The sequence below is a fragment of the Drosophila tropicalis genome, unplaced genomic scaffold, assembly GCF_018151085.1.
Source record: "Drosophila tropicalis isolate 14030-0801.00 unplaced genomic scaffold, ASM1815108v1 contig_859, whole genome shotgun sequence".
NCBI lineage: Eukaryota > Metazoa > Arthropoda > Insecta > Diptera > Drosophilidae > Drosophila > Drosophila tropicalis.
Window position 1 is genome coordinate 9,184,243 of NW_027173353.1, and position 23,091 is coordinate 9,207,333.

General features: G+C 37.2%; 2 protein-coding genes across 2 annotated transcripts; both read left to right on the forward strand.

Annotated features, from left to right (window-relative positions):
- The first annotated feature begins 3,651 nt into the window (after window positions 1–3,651).
- LOC137582414 (uncharacterized) lies at window positions 3,652–21,511 on the forward strand. The gene is given in 7 exon segments (XM_068296943.1): window positions 3,652–4,035; window positions 5,206–5,671; window positions 14,801–16,167; window positions 19,673–19,897; window positions 19,959–20,105; window positions 20,108–20,156; window positions 21,028–21,511. Coding segments are annotated over 5 exon segments (2,112 nt in total). The 5' UTR covers window positions 3,652–4,035; window positions 5,206–5,671; window positions 14,801–14,960.
- On the forward strand, window positions 18,381–19,802 carry LOC137582415 (aklaviketone reductase DauE). Its single transcript, XM_068296944.1, has 2 exons — window positions 18,381–19,382; window positions 19,673–19,802. The coding sequence occupies exon 1, from the start codon at window positions 18,578–18,580 to the stop codon at window positions 19,370–19,372; it is 795 nt and encodes a 264-aa protein (XP_068153045.1). The 5' UTR covers window positions 18,381–18,577; the 3' UTR covers window positions 19,373–19,382; window positions 19,673–19,802.
- Window positions 21,512–23,091: the final 1,580 nt, after the last annotated feature.

Here is a 23,091-nt window from a genome sequence, read left to right on the forward strand (position 1 = left end):
TTGAACAAGAAACTGTATGTTGAGGCAAAGTTTTCTTCAAGTTTAAAGTGAAAAGTTTTGCTAATTAACTTTCAAGCAATTGCCGAGATAAATAAAAACATTAATTAATTCTTTTTTGTGTGTATTTTGAGAGCAAACACTAAGGAGAAACTAATGAATAAAAAGAGGCGCTCAATGGAAACATTTGCCCCTTTTGCCAGGTGAATACTTCTCCATTCTTTTGAATAGAAAATGATGCCCAACTTTTGCATTTAAACGTCCATAGGGCAAGTTGGCATATGTAAAGTTATAGAATAATAAGTATATAAATTGAGAAGAGCATTGAGACAACATCCTGTTTTATGGTACTTTACAAGTATTTAAAACATCAACTTTAAATGATTTTTGTTTGTTGCTCTGATGTTGGCTATTAAATGATTTTATTTTCAACAATATTAACATTTGAGATATTTTTATATAATCGCTCTACCTTTTGGCCTAGCCAATCAAAACGCCAGAGACGAGAAAGTTATGCCAAATATTTATTTAATAAACAAACTGGCATTAAGCAGCAACAATGGTGGCAACAATAAAAGAACTTGGCCAACAAGAATATAACAAAAATTTTCATAAAACAGAAGGAATAAAGTTGAAAATATTGAAGAGCGTAAAAGAAGAACTTTTGCTTAAGTAAAACTTTTCTTGTCGGAAGCAATGAAAATAAGAATAAAGTAAAAGAAAGCCAGAGAGAGAGATGGAAAATAGAAAGCAGAAAACTCACTTAGGCATTAATTTGGTAATTCCAAACACCGCCGCTCGTTACTCATACGCCCCATTTAACAATAATTTTTTGGTTTTTTTTTTACATTTGCCGTACTTAAAAACAAACTCACTCATTCTTGTTCTCTCTATCGCCCTGACCGACTGGGTGTCACTCTCACTCTTTGATTGTATCTCATAGATCGCCTTAGCTGGTTCTTGTTGTTGTTAAATGGCCTAAAAGTAGACAACAGAAACAGGGCACAAACTCTGCATTTAAGTGGCTCTCACTTTCAAGCTTTAAACGTGTCTAATCATTGACGTTAAAAGCAATTGCCTGTTTTTGCTTTTGGGCCTTGATTTTGCCAGCTAGATTTGTGATTTTGCCAATCTTCTGCTCAGCCTGAGCCATTAACCGGCATAATCTGGCTAAAGTTTAGTGTGAATTTTATGATTGGGCTAACAAAGCCTGAAAAAGGTATCCATAAAAGTTATCGCAAATGCCTATGATTAATCAAATAATGTTTATAGTTTTATGCTCGAAATGTCTGTATCATCATTCAGATAGCTGAATATAAAGTGCCAGACATTAACTACTTGATTGGGTCTCATTTTCGCAAGAGTAAGAGAAAGCCCCGAGTCGAGACCCTTGATTATGATATTTTTAGATCTATGTTGCAACGACAAAAGGATTCATTTGTATAAAGATATAAATTGGTTTCAGTCCCACACAAATTTATTATGAAACTAGCAAAATTGCAAAGCCCAAACCCCTTCGAAACCCACCCAACGCCCATTTAATCTACCCACTGGTTGTCTGTGTGAACAGTTTTTAGGTGTCAATGTTTGTGTGTTCAAGCAATTCAAGCAAGACAAAACCCATTAAATGAAACTTGCCTCCAAACCGCATCGAATCGTTATTGTAGTTGTTGTAGTTTCTGCGGTTGCCTCGGCCTGGCATTGAAATGTATCTTCAAGTGGCTACAATGACAGAGATAGAATGCTGTGTGTATGCGAGTGTTTCGATCCAGTAGTAAGAGTGCTAAAGTGGCTGGTAGAGAGAGAGAGAAGAAAAAGAGCAAAGGCAAAAGCATTTTTTTCCCCGTTTGTTTGTAGTGCAGCAAACATTACGCATACGCCACCGGGGCACATTGCAAATAAAAAAGTTGTCAGGCTTTGTTTCGTTTGCCATTTGTATCGCGTCTTCGTTGGTTTTCTGCTTCTGGCACGAAATGCAACAGTTTCTGTTTCCCTCGCCCCATCCGTCCACAAAACTAGCCCAAAGAGCAGCAGCCGCAGGAGCAGCGTGCATGTATTTGAGGCACGTAAAAGCGACGTACATGATGCGATAAGTTCAACTCAACATTCAATAAATATAAATGCTCGATTGTGTGTCCGGGTAAACAAAAGTTATGGCCAACTTTTACTCTCTCTCTTTCTATCTCTCTCTCTATCTATTTTAGCTAGCCACCTGGCCACATTTGCAGACTCTTGTCGCTTTTTTTGGTCCAAAGAAAGGCGAAATATAAAAAAAACGAAAGAAGGAAATCTCTGCTCTATGTAACCATTAAATACAGTTGTAAAGCAGCAGCAAAATATGTTTACATCTTTGTATGCCCAGGGCAACAAAAAAGAACGCCCATGAAATTCGAAACACGTACATAAAACATATATGTATTTCATATACAATATAACCGGAGCCGGAGTAGAGGCTGGCACAGGAGAAGGTATTTTTCGTTGACATAGTGAAATTTAACCAATGCACGTTTCAATAAATTACATTTTGGAAATATAAAAATAAAATGAGCTCCCCACATGCCATTTTAATGCCAAGCAATTTTTTATTCAAAATTAGTTCTTTAATACGCTTGCTCTATCTGAATTATAGCTTTAATTTGTTCCACTTTAAACTGACTTGAGACTCTTGTAGACTTATATAGCTTGTAAAAACTTTTCGAGTTTTTATTACTTTAATTTAAGTTTCAGATCAATTTTTTTTTTGTTTGCGATTGAGATAAAAAATTTATTCGATTTTCCAACAGAAAACTTTTATAGTTTTCTTTCAACTTTAATCTGAATTCTAGGCATTAAACAGAGAAGTCTTAAAGTTTTATGCTCAAGTCAGCAAAAGGCCTTCCAATATTTTTATGAGATTGAAGTATAAATGTTATTCAATCAAATGAGTTTAATATTTGATGATAATGCAAAGTTTTAGAATAGTTTATTTAAAAGTGAACATTATAATCGTTTCACTATTTTAAAAGGTATTTAAATTGGTTTCATCTAACATTATTAAGAGTTAAAATCTTATTCCAAATAAAAAGAAAAACTGGTTGAAAAGATATATTCGTTTCCTCAAGCAACTCATAAACATGTGTGTTTGCTTGATATAAGCGAAAATTGTTCAAAATTCTTAACAAAATTGGGACAAAAAAAAAAAGAGTTTGTTACCAGTCATATGTGGCCTTGCATGATTTTTCTGGGAGTATGTAAACAAGATATAGAATCTTGTGATATATGGCAATTTCATTCATAAAATACGCACGAATCGGGAGAACTTGGCGCCATCACGTACCGAATGATGACGGGGCCCAAAGGCAGAGCACGTGGCCAAAAGCCACCAGTCAACGGCCACCATTACCTAGCGCACAGACAACAACAACCTGCCCACTCCCATTCCCCCCCACCACACTCATACAAAAAGGCGTCAAGAAATTTCCCAAAACAAAGCCAAGTCAACAATTTCCCCACATTTAAGAGATGAGCCATGCAAAGAGAGAGAGCTACCGAACTAAAGAGAACTTCCCTAACGAATGCTGCTGTTTTCCCACTGCTGCTGCTGTTTTTCACAGAGACTTCAGTCTATGGACCAGTTTGGAAAATTCGCACAGTCAGTTTGTTTTGAAATTTTGCCGCGTTGCGTTCGCCTCCTGAAATCGTGCGGGAGAAACCAACTCACCTAATGGGAAATAATCAGTAAAAATGTGTTTTCGAAATATACCTGAACTTATATTCGATGGTCGTTAAATGATTTCCGTCAATTTTTAACGCTTCATTACTAAAGCGAAGTATTACAAACAAAGAAAAAAAACCTAGAATAATAATAAATGCAAAAAGCAACAAAAAATCTAACTATTTGTGTTTGTTCGTTATACAACAACAGCGATAGCTGCTGTCAACTGCAATTTAAAATTGAAATAAATAAATGGAAAGTCAACAGAACTAACAAAAATGAAAATTAATATTAATTATTAAAAAAAAAAATGTGTTTGTATTCGAAACACGCGTTGAGATGGAGTATGAATAACTTATATATATTAAGTTTAATTCTCGATATATTTAGGCGACGAAACTGAAAACCTATTAAATGATAATTTTACAAGATCAATATCGGCCTATGAATGAAGCCTTTTTTTGACTCAGAAATGTATTTAATATTATAAGTGATGATCACCCATATTATATAACTATCTCAGAAATAACCAATTAATTAAATTAATCTTTGTATTAAAAACCATCCTCAAAATCAAACAAAACAGATTAAGAAAGACTGTAGCTTTCAATCGGGCCTATCGTCATGTGACTCCTGGAAATCCATAAATAATTCATTAACTCATTTAAGAAATAAAAAGATCATCAAAGTTTGCTCAGTCCTCAGAGATATTTAGTCGCTTACTATCACTACTTCTATCTAGCTGAAATCTCTCCCTCTATATTATTTTTAGTATTTGGAAGTTTTATTAAAATTTTTTAAAGAAATTCTTGTTTTTTTAGTAATAAATTTAACCATTAAGTTGGAGTAATTTTATTTAAAACAAACTCTTCATTCATCTGCCATAAAATATGTGTGACATCTATTAGAGCTTTGCTGAAAATAATTTAGTATGTGTGCATTAAAAGTTATAACCCAAACTAACGATTAAAAAGTTTTCGTTGTCCCATATGCATCCTTTGCTTTGTGACAAAAGTTTGTAACCAAGTTCTAAAATTTAACAAACTTTTAAGCGGTAAAGCAAATAACAAATGCTTTATGAGCTTATGTCCAAGAATATTGAGCATTCGAAACAGATGCAAGCCTTTAATGCATTTCAGAAACAAAAGCTGAATAAGTTTTCCAAAACTCTAGAGGACACTCCTTTCAGTAATCAGTAGTCCTTTAGTCCATTGCTAAACTGATACCAAACAACTTATTGATAGACAATTACATTCAATGAACTAAATTATTATCGTCAATTAAAAACCACTTGCTCATTAGCTTGCATATAAACATTTCCATGACAGACGGTTGAAGTGTCATAATTTGTCACTTTCAATCTCAATCGAATGACATTTTCATTGAATTGGTTTCTGAGGCTAATTGATTATCGTTTATTTAATAATTTGTTAATTAATAGACCGTTTAAAGAACTCGAATGGAATTTTATATTTATTTCAACTAAATGTTATTCTCGTTCTTAAATTGTTTAGCCAACACGTGTCCGCCCGCCCAGAGTGTTAATCAAATTAAGGTGAAACAATAACTAAAACAAAACAGAATAAAAAAAATTAAATACATCACGCAAACAATTTCAAATGCAAATTAATTAAAATAAAAAAGGAAAAGAAACAGCTCAAAGTGTTGTGAGTGTGTGTGTGTGTGTGTGTGTTCTGTTAGTACGGAAGTAAAACAGAAAGGAAAAAGCAAACCAAGGGAAGGGAAGTGAAAGAAGGACAATCGCAGTTAAATAAATGTCGTGTAAAACACGAGGACTTTCCGTGAGCCTCCAAAACCTGATGCTGATTACGTAATTAAATGTAAATTTTCGCGCTATCTTGAAAGAAGTCACGAACAATTAGTGTAAAGTAAATAGCACCAAGATATATATACATACTGTATATATACAAATATTCTGGGGAGTCATGACGAATCAGATGGCAACCGAGGCGGCATCAGGTGTGTATATTTACAGATTTAAGATTCCGGAACAGTAGCAAATTTTAAATCAAGCCAACTTAGTTGAGAACTCCACATGTCACAAAAAGATTTATTGCCCTTCAGGAGTGGAAAAGGAAAAGGGACACGGCCAAAAAAAAATTGTTTAAGCAAATATTTGCCTTTTTTCTTTTACTCTGAGGTTTCTTATTTTATTTTTGAGGTTTCCTTTTCCGCCCTACACCCCCGTCCATCCTTCATTCTCGGGCTTCGCTCTCGGTTTCTTTTCAGGAAATTAAACTATTAAGCTGCTGCTGCTGCTGCTGTTGCTGATGTGCATAAACTTTTAATGAGACATAAAAGGTGTAGAGAAATTATGTCTGGCCTACCTGAATGTTCCTCTTTTTTCGCATTTGCTCGTGCCCATTCTTATTCTCGTCTAAAGCAGCTGTCATTAAGCAAAGGTAAAAAGCATTTTCTCCATAGACAAATTCCCGAGATAAGTGAAGGCCGTAAAAGTTTAGTGGAGCAAATGAACATAAAATGTCCTTGATTACCTGAAGTTTGTTTGTTTCTTCCATTTTGTCTGTTTTTTTTTTTTTTCTTGCTTTTAGACACAGAGACTTGGAAGAGCTGATCCTGCTAAAGGACCTGTCACCAACATGCACACAAAAGTTATGACAGTTTACGCTTCAAGTGTTGAAGTTAATATGCGGGCTAAATGATGAAGATGAAGGGTTTGGGCCTCCGAATGAATGTCAAGTGTTTTGCGTATTGTTTCTGTTTTATATGATGGTTGTGTGGCAAAATTTCTCATGTGTGATTTGCTTTTGGGGAATGTATAAACATATTTGAATCATTTCCTTTGGCCTGCAGGTATAAAAGTCCATTTGCAGGCCTTTTATTGTCAATAGTTGCAGACATCCAGATCATTATCAATGCAAACCAGTTTGATACTCTTTGGATGCTGGCAGCAACTTAAAAAGTTTTGAGCTGCCTTTGAACTACTTTTTTTATGCTCCAATGCATTAATTTGTTGTAATTTGAATCAATTTTGAGATTAAATTGAAACTCAGGTGTGTCAATTGGGCATTTGACAAGTTATTTCTTTTGCCTTTATATATTATTCACAAACCTCTTAGTCTTACGATACTACTTTTCTTTTAACGAAGTCTTAAGTAATGAAATATTTCCCAACCTTCTATATCATTATTGATGTTAGTAATAATTAGCAACAAACAAACAAACCCCACTTGCCAAAATATATATTTTAAAATTCATTCACCATACTCATTTCTCAAAATCATCTCATGTTCATTCATTCATTCAGCCGTTTCGTTTTCAATATTTACTATAGACTCACAACCGTTCCTAAAGTTATATAAATTGTATTCATTAGTTTATACATTGAATTTCACTTAACGAGAGCCGAAACGGATAAAAACAATAATTGAATTTCTTAAATATTTTGGCCATCCCATCATCAGCATCTTCTCAGCTAAAACAATTCAAAGTGAAATATACTTGAAATGAAAACAAATAAATAAGCTCTAGATACAAGTAGATACAAATCTCTTGGCCATAATTCAATTGCATGTACATACCTAGAAGTGTATGTACACACATATGTATGTACACATAAATATATTTATATAGATGCATGATACGCAACAATTGAACAAGAGCCACGAGCATATTTTCATTTAATGCATGGAATCTGGATGGGTGGTTGGCTGGCTGACTGGCTGAGTGACTGCCTGCCCGGTCGGGTTGGTTGGCCTCTCTCGACAAGTAATCGTATTTGCCTTTAGCTAAGTGGTAAATTTTATGTCTTTTCCGAAAATGGTGCATACATTTTCCTAAATGCCACAAAGACGAGTAATCTGTCAAGATTTCAATTCGAACCCCATCACAAAAATTGACGCATAAACAAGAAACGATAAACAAACCGGCAAATGAAATACAAAATTGTGCTTGTTTTTTAGTTTCGATTAACTGATGCCAGCAATTAATTGATTCTGACTTTGTAGTTTTGACTTGAAGGAATTTGAGCAAAAAAATTCCTTGCTAAAATGGTATACAAACAATTCCATTGACTTGTTTTTACACACTAGAATTATTTAAATAATTTTTATTCAAACAGTTCCGTTTCTCTGGTGACCATCAGATGATGCCACAGCTTGACCATCAAAAATTCTATTTTATTTCAGTTAGTTCCTCTTTATTATATGTTTTCTTTTTTTTTATTGTATGCAAAATGATTGACAGCACAATTAAGACAGAATCGCATGAGAGTGACAGAGAGGACAAACGAGTGAGGGAGGTGGGTGCCAGTGCGGAGAGGGACAGGTTTGTCAGCCTTATTTGGTTACAAATTGCAAATGCAACATGTATATAACATGCAACACATCACAAAAGCAAGAGATGCATCACTAATTTCATTAAAAAAAAATGACAAACTTGGTGGTCATATATGTATATGTATTTTCTTTAGATCGATGTTTGATTAAACGACATTTGACTTGGCTTCAGTTGATTCCTAGATGCTCTCTCATAATTTATTACATCAGACCCAAAACAGGTTCAAAGACTGTAAAAAGATCTATGTTATGCTAGAGTATTGGGTAACAGTTTTTAGTAACAAACTAATCAAATACTAGCTTTTGTCTTAGTTAAGAGTTATACTTCAAGGTTTCTGTCATTCAGAATGACAATCAATATTGCTGTGGACTTTATATATCCCAAAAGATCTTGATAAAGATTCTTATTCTTTCTTCTCATCTTCTAAGCAATTCTACTAGAAGTTTCATTGACATTTTTAATGATGATTTTGTGTCAACAGTTGGCAAATTTATGCTTCTATCGCTCTGGCAAATTAATCAATAGCAGACAGAGTGATAGAAAACTTGTTAGAATCAATGCCAAAAACTTGAATTTAATAACTCAATAAGCACGTCAAAGTTTTTAATTAATGAAATTGATTTTACTAATAAATGTAATTACCACTTTGTTGACTAGCAATTTAAATGTACATAGATATTTTGCATTAAATATAAATACAATGTGACTGTAAATCACAGCACGGATTGACAAATTTCAAATACATACGTGCAATTTTTTGTTAGCCTTGGCTGATTGCCAGCAAACAACAGCCATCAAACAAATGAATGAATGAGGAGACAACATGCCGAGTTTGCATGAAGGGACATAAAAAGTGAATGAAAAAAATAAAAACAAAACAAACACAAACACGCGTCCAGTGCAAGTCGGTTTAGTTATGAATTCCCTGGCACAACATGACGTATGCGCAATATGCTGCAAAAAGTAAACTAACATAGTATATAGAACTGCATAGACCAAGTGCTTCTATGTAGTGTGAGTGGGGGTAGTAGGTGTAGTTGTGTTTGCCTGTGGCTGGCTTAGACTGTGGCTTACCTGATGTTGGCCATTATAAACGCATCACCAAGTGAAAATTCTGTGCTAAGTGAGTGGCAAAAGTAAAAGAAAAATGGGGGTAAAAGGAAAAACTACACCAAATGTGAGGAAGGGGCATGCCAGCACACATTACAGTACAGACACAAGACCCGGCACTTCCTTATACTTACTCTCTCCCTGGCAGCTGCCTTGAACTACTTTGCCGTGCCAGCAACACTGAGCCACCAACAACTAACCACATTTACCTAATACATACATATGTATGTCTGGTCCATTGCAGTTGAGTAAAATCGGTAAACTTTTTTGCTTTTACACTATAAATATCAGTTCCCTATATGCAGGGCACAAAATATTAAATTAAAAACAAAAATTATAAATACTTACTAGTTAGTTTCTGCTCTCGAATACTAAAAGTATTCTCCTAATGCATTAATATTGAGAACTTGTCGATCGGTTAGTTAGTTAAAATGGGGACAATCTTGGCATCTTTAACTTGATTTTATACTTTACTTTAATTTTGCATATTCTTGCTTTTATGATCTTTTGTTTTTGGCCATATCAATAAGCCAACAATTTATTGGCAAGCGTATTTTTCATTTTTCATATTTCTTAAGCATTTGAGCCCTTAAATCATATTACTTTCTGCGTACAATATTCTTCCCCTTCTTCTGCCTTTTTTGGCCATGTTTGTAAAGCATTTTAACATATTCCGCCATAAATCCCAAACACAGACATGCAGACAAATAATAAATGTCTAAAGATTTGGTATTTGCGAAATGGTGGTTGTTGATATTGTTGATGTTGTTTCTGTGTTGCCAAGGGAAATCAGTTTAGAATTTGTCTTTTTAATTTGTTTGTTTGTTTTGTCAGGCATGAAATTTAACACAAAGTTTGCAAAAAATTTATTTTTATTTAATTATGCAAAGTCAATTGGCATCAATTGAGCAAATCGAATGGATAAAGTCAATCGGTCTGTTAGTCAGTCAGACAGTCACTCGGCAAGTAGTCTCTGACTAAAAACAAAAACCTTTCGCTTACACGCTTACCTCAGCTTCAGCTCCCTTCCCTCTAGCCACCGCTACATTGGGTTGACCAAGTGGTTTGGAGGTCAAGAGCAGTTCGAGCTATTAGCGTCCAATGACAGAATCACTTGAAATGCGTTATCTGATGCGTTTTTGATTGAGCTATTGGATAAACTAGCCAACTACTAGTTGGATATTCGATAGTTGTTGTCATTTCAATTGCACTTTAAATGCGCTTTTGATGTTTAAGATATTTCCATCAAATTAAAAGCTCTGAAGGTTATCTATACAGATTGCAGGTTTCCCAAGATTTGAGAACGATAATAATTGAAAACTTTCTGAAATGCGCTTTACATTGTCACCCATTTCTCGCTTTCTCTCTCTCTCTCTGTCTCTTTTCTTTTTCTATTCATTTTTCTCGTGGGTTCAATACATTTTCCATTTTCTACACTCGGTGTTTTAGTTCTTCTTTGTTATGTGTGACAATTATTTATCTATGTTCCATTCTATCTATCGGTTCAATCGTTTTGCAACGTGCCTAGCATATATATATATATATGTATATATACATTTATACTAGACTATTTTCAAACAAAATTGCATTTTCAGTTCGTTAACATATTTGTTTTTTTTTTTTTTTTTTTGTTTTCTGTGAGGTCAACCATAGAGTAAAAGAAAAAATGGTAAAAGAGTCGCGCCTGACAGTCAAATTAATAGCCAGACCATATATCTCCATATCTATATAGTTTATGTATATACTAAATATGTAGAACTGTATATAAAGTGCCTATGTATTCATATCTTTCGCCAGGCATCAGGCATTAAAAGCACACAAGTTATTAGAAAAATGCGTGAGACACCAAGCTGAAATGAGTAAGGCAACAAAAAAAAGAAAAAGGAATACAAATAAAAATAAAAAACCCAAGTACACAAATACCAACACGTAAAAAACGAAAATTTATTGATGCACACTTCCGCAAAATAACCACACCAAAAAACAACCGCAATAGAGGAACAACTGAAACAGGAAGCGTTGTATTGGAGCTTCCAACAACTACTGAAGTTAAGCAGAACGAGCACACTAATACCCTTTGTGAAAGAGTGGAGTATACTTAAATGGAATTTATAATAAGAGCATATAACCACTTCAACTTGGAAAGTTAATCAGGAGCTAGTCGGTTTGAGGAAATAAATTTGCGAATCCAAACAAATTCACACTTTCGCTCGAAAAAACTTTCTCATAGACCTGTTTATGCCCTTAACAAATAGTTTTTCTTTGATTTTTATCAAGATCTATCTAGGATGATTTTTCAAACAATTTATATAAGTATTTAATGACTTAATACTTTGAAATCACATTTACCACATTCATTTGACAGGCAATATGCTCGATTCCGGGTAGGATAAGCACCAACACTTTGAGGGGCAAACATTTATAAAACACTTTTAGCCATTTCTCTTCATTAACTGCATACCATGAGTATCTATCTTGGGAGTGAGTAAAGTCGCGACGGGGAGTTTCTTCTCCTCGACCTCATTCCTATCCAGGCCTCCAATGACACTACTCTCTCATCCCTTTTCATTGCTTTGGGATTGCTGGTGGTGGCGGGTTGGCGGTCTGGCTGAATGGATGGATGGATGGAACATCTTAATGAAGTTTTCTCACAAAAATTTCTGTGTTGGCTGTTGGTCACTTGATTGTCTCGCCCCGGACATAATTGATGAGCTCAAGAGATTGAGATGGAGATGGAGCAGTTGGCTCGTTGCTTGGTTAGGCGACATCTCTTTTGACAAATCACACGGCTCAAGACTAGCGCCAATTAAGACTTTATTTCTGGGTTTTTAAACATAATTGGTTAAAGGTGCTTGAATTTAGCTAGGAAGACTTTACACAAACAACAGGAGTGAAATTTAAACCCAACCGCATAAGTAAGTCAATATAGATTTATGCAAATGCATTGCTCCGTTAATAATTAATTACGTAATTAACCGCAAATTAAACTATACACGAGTAGATGCCAGCAAAAGCTTCAACAGCAACAACAACAGTAACATCAACAACAACTGCAATATTAACACAGTTGGTCAGCAGTTTGAGTCAATAAATGAAATGCAATTGATAGCTTTTTAGTATCGCATTCAATGTGCTATATTTATGGCAAAAAAAAAGTAATCTCATATATGTACGTATATAGTTCTGCACTGCTGATTCCACTTTTTGAAGAGGAAAAGAGAATAGCTCGTTAAAATAAATATTGAATTTCAAATATTATTTTTCCTCGTTTGATTATTCGTTCCTCGTTTTATTTTTATTTTTGCTGGTGCTGAGTGCTCGTGAGACGCCAACAACAAGTTGGCAGTGACACAAGTTTTGCACATTTTGTGGCTTAGTTAAATAAAAAAATAATATCAATAATGAGTAAGCGCAGGAATTGCCGACGATTTTACATTTCAGGTGGCACCTGTTTAAAAACTTAAGCTGATGAAAAGAGACGAAAACATAAAAAAAAAGAATTTATTATCATAAACTTGCTTTGATAGCAAATTTTTATAAACTTTATATGATACCAAAGTGGTTTATTTCATTTTTATATTTCTTGGCCCATCTTTATAGTCATTTCTGTAAACTAAAATCGTTCAAGCTGCAATATTTTTAGGATATTAAAAGAAAAAACGATATTGGCAAAATAAAAAGACTTAATTAGCCGCGAGGGAAAGTACAAAAAATAGAAATAAAAATGAAAATCTAATGCCGTTATATGAACTTTTCAAATAAATGTTTTTTCTATGCGGTTGTCATGTTTATGTGGGCATGCTTGTGTCAATATTTGACAGAACGAAGCTGAGGGTACTCAATGGGGACTGCATCAGCTGCTGCTAGCTGACAGTTGCCAGTGTCAACATTGGGATGGCGACTCTCGATTTGAATTCGCTTGAAATGGCCTGGCAACAAAAGGCAGACCTTGCCCTTCATGCCCACCTCTGCCCTCTCGCCATGTCTTGTCCTCTCTCGTCCGTTTGGTTGTCTTTTGAATGCGGCTTTTGTGTGAGTGTCAGTGTCAAATTCAGCTGTCAGCTGACAGCTGCCTCAAAACCCACGCGCCTAAAATGCTGCAATGGCTTTTTTACGTCACGCTTCTCCTATTGGCAGCCCTTGCACAGTGATAATAACTGAATTCACACCCTCACTCATGTACACACACCCTCAGCCAAGCTCACGCGTACACCGGAAAAAATGTTAATTAAAAATGCACCAGATGCATCCAAAAGATGACGATGATGATGAGGACATCAGCAGCATTGAGTTAACTTTGCCCACTGCGTTTTGATGAGGGAAAATAAATTTAAATTATGTCAAAAACTTTTACCAGCAAATTACGAACAAATTTGTCGTGCCACAAAAAGGCGTACACCACACACACACACACACAAGGTCAAAATATGGTTGCCGATCAAAAAATATTTGCCACAAAACTATTTTGTATGCACAAAGCGATAGAGAGCAAAACGAGAGACGAAGAGGGGCATCCAATCTTCCCAGCTGGGTTAGGGCGTCAAAAAGTGCAAAACTTGCATGCAAGTGATTTGGCCAATCAACCGCAACAAAGAGGCAGCGGTGAGTCAGTGGTTGTGGGTGAAGGAGGCACCAAAGCGGCGACACACACACATACACACAACCCAGTAGAGGGTGTGCGTGGGGCGTTCCAGCCACAATTTTGCAATTTTCGGCGTTGGTTGAAAATGCATTTTCTGTTTTCCATTTTTTTTTCCATTCATCTTTTTGTGTTACAAGAAAATGAAAATAAATGGCAAAATTTTGTTAACAGTAGATGAGAAAATAAAAAAAAAACACCAAAGTTTCGCATAAAGTAAATTCTCTTAAAATAGAAAGTGACATTGGCTTACTTTAAAATCTTGTGGAGTATTTTAACGGAAAATGGGTTGTTGATTAGCAAGTTTTTAATTTCATCAGAGTCCAAAACAAAATGGATTTGGAAATTTTTTATTCAAATGAATCTGTTTTTAAATGCAGACGTTGGATATTTTTATAAAGTTATCTTTCTGTAAAATCTTGATTATTTATTCCCATGGAGCACTCTTAATTATACTACCAAGCCAGGATTTCTCCTGAAATGCTTTTCAGGCTGCACAAATGTATCTCTTTTTCAGCACTCGTTCTTTTATGAAACACAAAGAGTCCACATGTGTGGGCAACTCATTAAAACGACTCCCACACAAGAATAATAAAGATGAGAGAGAGCTGTCGCTGAGGTAGAAAAAAAACGTGGCAGGTGGCAGTAAGCGCCTGTTCTTGGCCTGAACTTTTCAAATTGCTGCGGCATCATTAAAGCATCATTCCACAGGGCCGTTGCCATGGCTTGCCACTCAAATTAAGTCGACAAAGTGCACTGTCAAAGTGCATTATACACATATCTGCATATAGTTTACTCCCACTACATATTTACGTTACATAAGGTTGAGTATGGGTGGGCGGGGGTAGGAATTCCCCGTCATAAGGGACACTCAAAGCTCTTAATATTTATTGTTCCCCCAAGAGGAAGAAGAAAGAAAGCGGCCTGCCATCAGATTAGACTAAAAAGAATGTGCAATTCGAAGGATTGAATTTATTAATTTAATCATAAATTGTTCTTAAAATATGTATACTTCATGGTCAAATGTATTTTCATTTCAGCACCTCATTTGGTTGACGAGAAGAATTTGTAAGGGCAGCAGGAAACAAAACGAGCAGTTCCTGGACTAGACATACACACTCAAGAAGAACAATAGCAACAGCAACATCAACTAAGTTGTTGTTGTTGGCTCAAAAGCAAGCCGCACAGCTTTATAATGAAATGGAGATGCAAAGCAATTCTGGTCATGGACCAACGACAGGAGGAGCAACAGAGGACGGCACATCCCGGCAGCGCACTTTCGTTTGTCAGCTGGAGGAGTCAAACTGGTATGATGTTTCGCAACCATTTATTAACTGCAAGGCAAACCAAAAGAACAGCAACATCATCAGCCAGAACAGCAGCTACGATATCGGCTTTGACAACATTCACACCAGCAATGGAAACACAGAGAGCATTATTGCCGGCAGCACAATCAGCAGTAACAACAACAGCAACAACACATTCCATTGCACACTGCAAACATTCAATAGACACAAACAGACAGCATTCTATAGATGCAATGAGTTGCAAGAGCATTACCCAGAAGCGTCAGAGACCTGCAGGCTAAGGTTAAACGCACAACTGTTGCAAATGCCATACAACGACAATGTCAATAGCGATGGCAGTGGCAACGGCAATGGCAACGGCAACGATGACAATGTGGCGTATGAGCAATTTGGATTGGCAATCAATGAGGCCCTTAGTGATAATGCGAGTGATACGTTTAGTTTTAGACCGAACTGCACCAGAGTGGAGGAACTTTTATGCGAGTTTAACAAACAGCATTCGGCATTCCAATGTCAACTGCAGCAGAAGCAGAAGCAGCAGCAGCAAAACTACCAAGTGCAACAGTTTATCCTAGAGAGTAGCAGCAGCAACAACCTAACTGAAAATCTAATTGAATCCATTGAGCTGGGTAGTGGCAATTATAATGTGAACAATGTGAATGATAATTACGATAATAGCCTTTGGTCCTATCTCAATTTCACTGACCTTATGACCATTGGCAATGATACTCTTAATATTATCAATGCCACAACCACTACTATCTCTAGCAACAGTAGTAGACCCAGTTTGGATATGATTTTGGCCAACTATACAGCAACAACAACAATAGATACAACAACAACAGCAATCACCAGCATTTCGATTGAGGAAATGCCAAAGAGCTTACTGGACTATAGCCCACACGGTTATGATTGGTTATTTCTCTTTGTCGTATTCTTCATATTTGCTGGTGGCCTGGGTAACATTTTGGTCTGCCTTGCTGTGGCCTTGGACCGCAAACTGCAGAATGTCACGAACTATTTTCTTTTCTCTCTGGCCATAGCTGATCTTTTGGTCTCGCTCTTTGTAATGCCCATGGGTGCCATACCAGCATTTTTAGGTGAGTAGTTACCTACAGACATGCATTTAAAATTTAATAGATGAGAAACATTTAAAGTTTTCAACTGAAAGTGTGTTTGCCCATCAAAGACAACCAACCACCCACCCACCCAACCACCCACCACCATCATCATCGTCATCATTCTAGCCAAGTGCCAATTCAAGTCCATGGCTAATGCATTTGCACATGAATTATTTCTATGGCCATTTGGTTGCTTACTTCGCAGCAGCCGGCTTCGTCGTCGTTGTCATCGTGTCATTGTGATGAGTAGTTCTTCCGCTTTGGCTCACTTACAATAAATGCAGCTGCAACAGCAACATCCAAATGACAAACGCGTGCCTGTGCTCCTTGCCTTTGCTGTGCCATTGCCATGGAGTATTATGTAGCACTTTCCGTCCCGAAAAAGCCAACTGAAGTGAGCCCGACTTGCACAGTCTTCCACACACTTACTGTCAAATTTTTTGCTCTTACTTAATTGAATCCACTGATTAAAGCACATTGCTTTAAGTATATTGAAAATTTGGGTACTTTTTGCTTTTTGTTTTTTCATCTGATATTCAAATTTATCTAATTTGCATATGGCACTGATAAAACCACAAAATAAAGTCCTACCAACTGGATGTAAGCCCTGTTTCCCAACCCCTAATTTTGCCATAATCTAACCTCCTTCTCTATTTGGTACCTCATTCCTTTTTCCTGTATGTGTGTGTGCGTGTGAAGCCAAAACCAACGTAGCATAAACAGATCAAACGTTTGCATATATTAAGCTAAAAAATAAAAAAAAAGTAACCAACATATGCAAATGGATTAACTGGCAGGCACAGAGCCAAAGCCACGACCAGACCAGTTCAGCCAGTCAGACAGATAGACACATTAACCCATATTAGTATTAGTAACTAAAGTTCATTCCGAGATAAACGAATTAGTTTTAGTCACTGGTTTATTCATCGTCTAAAAATGCCGTTGTCTTTAAAAGGAAAGCAATTTTTTAAAGATTCCTTTGCTAGTGTTTATTTTTAGTTTGCACTTTGGCTTCCATTGCGTTTTATGCAACAATTTTACCATGCCTTTCGTCGCCCCTTTCTCTCCGAGGGCAAGGCCTTTGTTTTGCTGTCTTATGCTCAAGTTGGCGACGACGACAACGACAACGACGATGAGAATAGGGACGACGGCAAGAATAGTAAACTAAATGTAACTAAAAGCCTTAAGTGTGGTTTTAGCCGCAACAACAACAGCAAGTAAAACAGCCGACTGAGCCAACAATTAAGCTCAAAATGGGGCCAAGAAATGAAAGTATTTTCGTTTGGATTTTACCAGCTTTTTACACCCATTAAATGGTAACTTTTGTGGTTTGGGTGGATTCGTTTGCCATTCAAACTTATGATTAAATTGCTGAAGCTTTTTCTTCTATACAGATATGTATATTTTATTCAGAAAGATCTATACATACATACATATATAGTCATTCCACATGCTATTCACTGTAAATAGTTTAATCTTTGGATCTATAGATATAAAATAAAAGAGTCTAAATACAGTTCTGCGCTAGGAAACTTTTAACAAGCTCTTGAGTAAAAGTTAACTTTATTTATGCCTATTGAACTTGGCAGATTTGTTTATGGACTAGTTATACCGTTTTTTGTTTTTGCAACAATTTAAAATGGAAAAACCAACTGATGTTGGTAAGTTTAAACTAATATTAACTTAAGCTTTGATTGCCTTCGATTTTTAATATTGCGCCAATCATTTGGCCAAGTTTATTTGCTGGTCTCTGCAGCAGTCAAACACAATACAATAATGACAAGCTTGTATGCCATTTGTTCAGGGAATAAAGCAGACATCATGGCGTATACGCAATATATGTATGTATGTGTGTACGTTGAAGTGTGTAAATGGCAGCCATATAAAGACCCTCTGAAATGTTTGTATGTGTATGTGGGTGTAGAGTGGACATGTTGTCTGACTGTTCCCCTCAATTAGCAAGAATAGGATGGCAAAAAAACCCACGCAGTCGGCTTAATAGCCTGTTACAACAACAAGAATATTATTCCTACATATATGTATATAAGATAAATTTCAGAGCAATTTATACTAATTAATGGTGAATTTGGCATTGGGGGGATTTTATTGGTCCTAAGGGGGGGGCTAGAATATTGTGTGTGTGTGTGTGATACTCACTTATTTGAATGTCAAGGTGATTGTCCCTGCCCCAATTCCGCATTCAGACAATGCCAATCAAAACGCATTAGCATGGTGTCAATTAAGCCCAAAAGTGGTTATTTATTGAAGGCTTTAATTGAGCCGAGCAAATCTAAACCTATATATTGAAATCTCCGTCAGAAACATTTCGGCAATCAATTCAAAATTAGAAAAAACAAAAAATCACCCTGACATACGAAAATTCCCCATTATGGCCAACAACGGCAAGCTGGCCATTGATTTCACCGGCAAGGTAGTGCTTGTAACTGGAGCGGCATCCGGTATTGGGGCAGCCACAGCCGAAATGTTCTCCAAATTGGGTGCCTGCTTGGCTATACTCGATCGGGATGAGACAAAACTGATGACTGTGCTCAAAAATTGCATCAAACTGGGCAACGAACCGTACGCAATGTCCGCAGATCTTTTGAAAACCGCTGAAATCGAATGTGTGGGCCGTAAGATGAGAGAACGCTTTGGCACCTCACTCGATGTCTTGGTCAATGGGGCTGGCATAATGCCCATGGGCACACTGCCGGAAACGCATTTGGCCTGCCTGAAGCACATCTTCGATGCCAATGTCAGATCAATGTTCTATATGACCCAGCAGCTGTTGCCGAATATTGTGCATAGCAAAGGCACCATTGTCAATATATCCAGCGTATGTGGTCTGAGAGCGTTTCCCAATCTGATTGCCTACAACATGTCAAAGGCAGCTGTCGATCAGTTCACTCGATCGTTGGCCCTGGAATTGGGACACAAAGGCGTACGTGTAAATGCTGTCAATCCGGGAGTGATTCGCACAAATATCTTCTTGTCTGGCGGCATGGATAAGCAGACCTATGACAATTTCATTGAGAGGGCAAAGCAAACTCATGTGCTGGAAAGACCAGGCTTTCCCGATGAAGTGGCTTCGTGCATTTGCTTTTTGGCCAGTAATCTGGCTAGTTTTGTAACTGGAGTCACATTTCCCGTCGACGGTGGCAAGCAAATCATGTGTCCACGTTAGCCCGAGAAAAGTGAGTCCGCCCCTGAATTTATATAATTTACATGTTGTAACCACAGCAACCGCAATTATTTGCTCTTTGTTTCAATGCAAAACGCACTCAGGCAAACCGCAATAAACAATTCCAGTCGATTGGCTTTGTGTCACTCACAGTTTCGTTGACGAATTGGCCTCAGCACACCACCCAGCCACACACCACACCACCCAGCCACACACACAAAAGGATTCTTTAGTTTCTAGATTTTTTAATTTGTAAATTCCAGAATTTTTAATCTTGCTTTTGTTGTCGCTATTATTTTTCAGGTTATTGGCCACTTGGCTTCACCTGGTGCAATATCTATGTGACCTGCGATGTTCTGGCCTGCTCGTCGAGCATATTGCACATGTGTTTCATTAGTCTGGGTCGTTATTTGGGCATTCGGAATCCGCTGGGTTCACGACATCGTTCTACAAAACGTTTGGCGGGCATTAAAATAGCCATTGTATGGGTCATGGCCATGATGGTGTCTAGTTCTATAACGGTGTTGGGTAAGTAGTAAATTGAAAATATACCACCTGAGGCAATATTCAATTAAAACTTATTTTACAGGGCTAGTCAACAAACACAATATAATGCCCGAGCCAAACATCTGTATGATCAATAATCGAGCTTTCTGGGTATTTGGCTCATTGGTGGCATTCTATATACCCATGCTGATGATGGTCACCACATATGCTTTGACCATTCCATTGCTACGTAAAAGGCGCGCTTTGCTGCCGAGCATCCCGAGAGCGAACTCTTTCGTAGGTAAGTCGTGAGTGCAGGCAAGTGCAAGAAGAAGATGGTAATGGTTAGGGAGAAGCACCAAGGATAGAACTTTGACATTTGCAAAACGCAATTAGTTGCATCATTGCTCCGGGGCACACATGTATGTATGAATGCATGTAGAGGTACACACGAGATGGACTCTCATCCTTATTGGTTTAGTGCCATCAATCGATATCAATAAATAATTCGCAAACAAGAGAACTTGATGGCTTTGTAACTAAAAAAAAGTTACTAACAGAGAGAGAGAAAAAAAACGTAGTGAAAGTTCAAACCGAAATCATCTTGGTAAATTTAAAACTCTAGAAAACAGAACACGTAACTCATCCGTATAGAAATGTAAATTAATCAACAATCTAGTTGGTGTAGTGAGTAATTAAAATAAGTTATAATGATATACAAATGTCCTTCAGATTCTCTTGTACTTTTAATATTCCTTCCATTCAAGATTATGTTACAGTTAATGTTACTGTTAATCAAGTCTATAACTTTCTCCTAATTCCGCATTTCATTCTCGTTTTAAGCATAAACAATCCTAAATAGTTTACATATAATTAACCCTAATAACCGTTTTAGTCTTAATGCTGTTTATCTGGCCAATGGGTAGTTAAAATCAATTTGCATTTAATGCTTGACCTTGTCGTACTTTTTATTGCCTGATTGACTGACAGAGCGCAATCAGAGGACTGCCATGCACAGCAAATTAACCTTAACTCAATCACAATTCACACAGATACACACACAGAGACACCCGCAGCAGCCAACTCCAATCAATCCATTGATCTTTCATTATCTTCATCACACTCACACACTTTTCTCAACGCTCTCTTCTCTTTGTGTCTGTCCCTCGTAGGCTGGGTGGTCGCTTCACGATACGCCCTCAGCACAGTCAGCAACAGTTGCAGATGCACAGCAGCTTTTCGAGCAACAGCAACAAATTCTTGGCCATGAGTGACAGCAATCGTAACTTTAACAGTTCAGACAGAGTTGGAGGCGGAGGCAGAAGTGGGGACAATTCCACAGAGCGTCCATTGATGCAACAAAGAACGACAAGTAATCGGAGTATGGGTGCTGGTTCTGTGAGTTTTCGCAATGTGGCGAATGGCGGTAGAAGCGCAATTGGAGCTGGAATGGGGGGAGGTGGATTGGGACGCAGTAGTTTCCGTTTTGCTGGTGGCAGTATCTTGCGACAATCCTCCACACCGACCACAACATCCACCTCATTATCATCATCGTGTCCATCATCGACGGCAACTTCTGTTCGTGGCGGCAAGTCCCAACAGACGAGCAGCTTCTGGCGCAAGCATGGTGGCAACCCCAACCTAATGGACAGGTAAGTTCCGTTAGTAACTAAAAACTTTAATTAGCCCACAAATGGCGCAAATGCAAATTACCGAATAAGAGCAGAAATATGATGGAATTTCATTATGGCTAGCATTAATTAAATTGGCATGGCTTGTTGACGGCAACCAATTTGTGGTAATAGAGGAAGTTCCTTTCCATATTGACCATCTCCAAATTGAACCTTGACATTTATGATTCCCATTTTGAATTTCGCCCCCCAAAACTAAGAACTAAACAAAGGAAAACGATAAGTTGCCAAATCGAATACCGCAGAGAGACAACCATCGTTCATTATCCCCAGAGCATACAAGCTTTTAAATTTATTACATTTGCTTTACATGCCCCCTTCCTCATCTCAGTTTCCTTTCCTCTTTGTAAATTACTACATGCTTTGTCGATGAAGGAGATCCTTTTTTGGCGCCATCGCAAAGAACTTTGCCGACTATTTACTTTCTTTTCTCCTCTTCAAAATTTGCATAATTCACATTGTAAGTGCAAAACGTTTTCGCTTCGTTTTTTCCCCCTTTCTGTGTTAAAGTTCGCATGTAGAGGGAGTGGGCCCAGAAATTGAGTTTTGGGTTTTTTTTTCGGCCTCTTTTTCGTTACCTTCTTGTTTTTGTGTTTACGAATTTCGACATTGGCAGACCAAAAGTATTTGTGTTTGTGCCTTAAAAGTAAATAAAGGAGATGCGATGAGATGAGAAAAGCCAATGCAAAGGTTTTAATGTGAAAACGGAAAAAGTTATATAACTTTTCATATGAAGGTTTTGTTTGACGTTTGTATATAGCACAAGTTTTTAATAGAATTTTGATTTGAAATTGCCCCTTTTACTTATCACCCCCATAATGTTTTTGGTTTGAAGGATAACAAACAATCAATTTCACATTTACAAGCAATTAAATGCACATTCAATTGTCACACAAAACGGGCGCAAACATGCACAACATGGCGTATACATAATTCGCATGCTTGTAAGCGCCATAAAACATAAATCACTCATACGTCATGTGGTGCAGGCAACAGAAAGCTGTTCCTCGGATCACAGCGAAAAGCTGGCCACATTGTTGTTATGTGCATAAGAGGAAGAGCAAGAAAGCGCCAAAAAAGAAGAACTTGCAACAATAAATAGCGCATAAAATGCAAAAAAGAACAAAAAGGAAACCCGCAGAAAAACCTCCTCTGGGACCAACTATCGCATCCGACAATGTTGTTTGTGGAAAGCAGCAAGGCAGCAAGGCAGCAAAGCAGCCAAACAAAATAGCACAGAAATTTGCAAATGACATTGCTTGCTGGTTGCATTTTGCTTCTGTTGGCTTGCATTAATGCAAGTGTGCAGAATTTTCCATCAACTTGAGCGAAAAAGAGAGATTCAGTCAGACCCCAAAAACTCGAAATAAGTCCTCAACTCAAGCACATCACGGCCCCTCCCATTCTTTCTGTCAGAAAGTCTCTGCTGATGAATGTCACGTTTATGCGGATTTGTCACAAACAAGTTGCTGCATAAATATATGAATATTTAATGAGCAGTTGCTCCACTTCTACACTCCACTCCACAACTACCTTTTGTAGCAC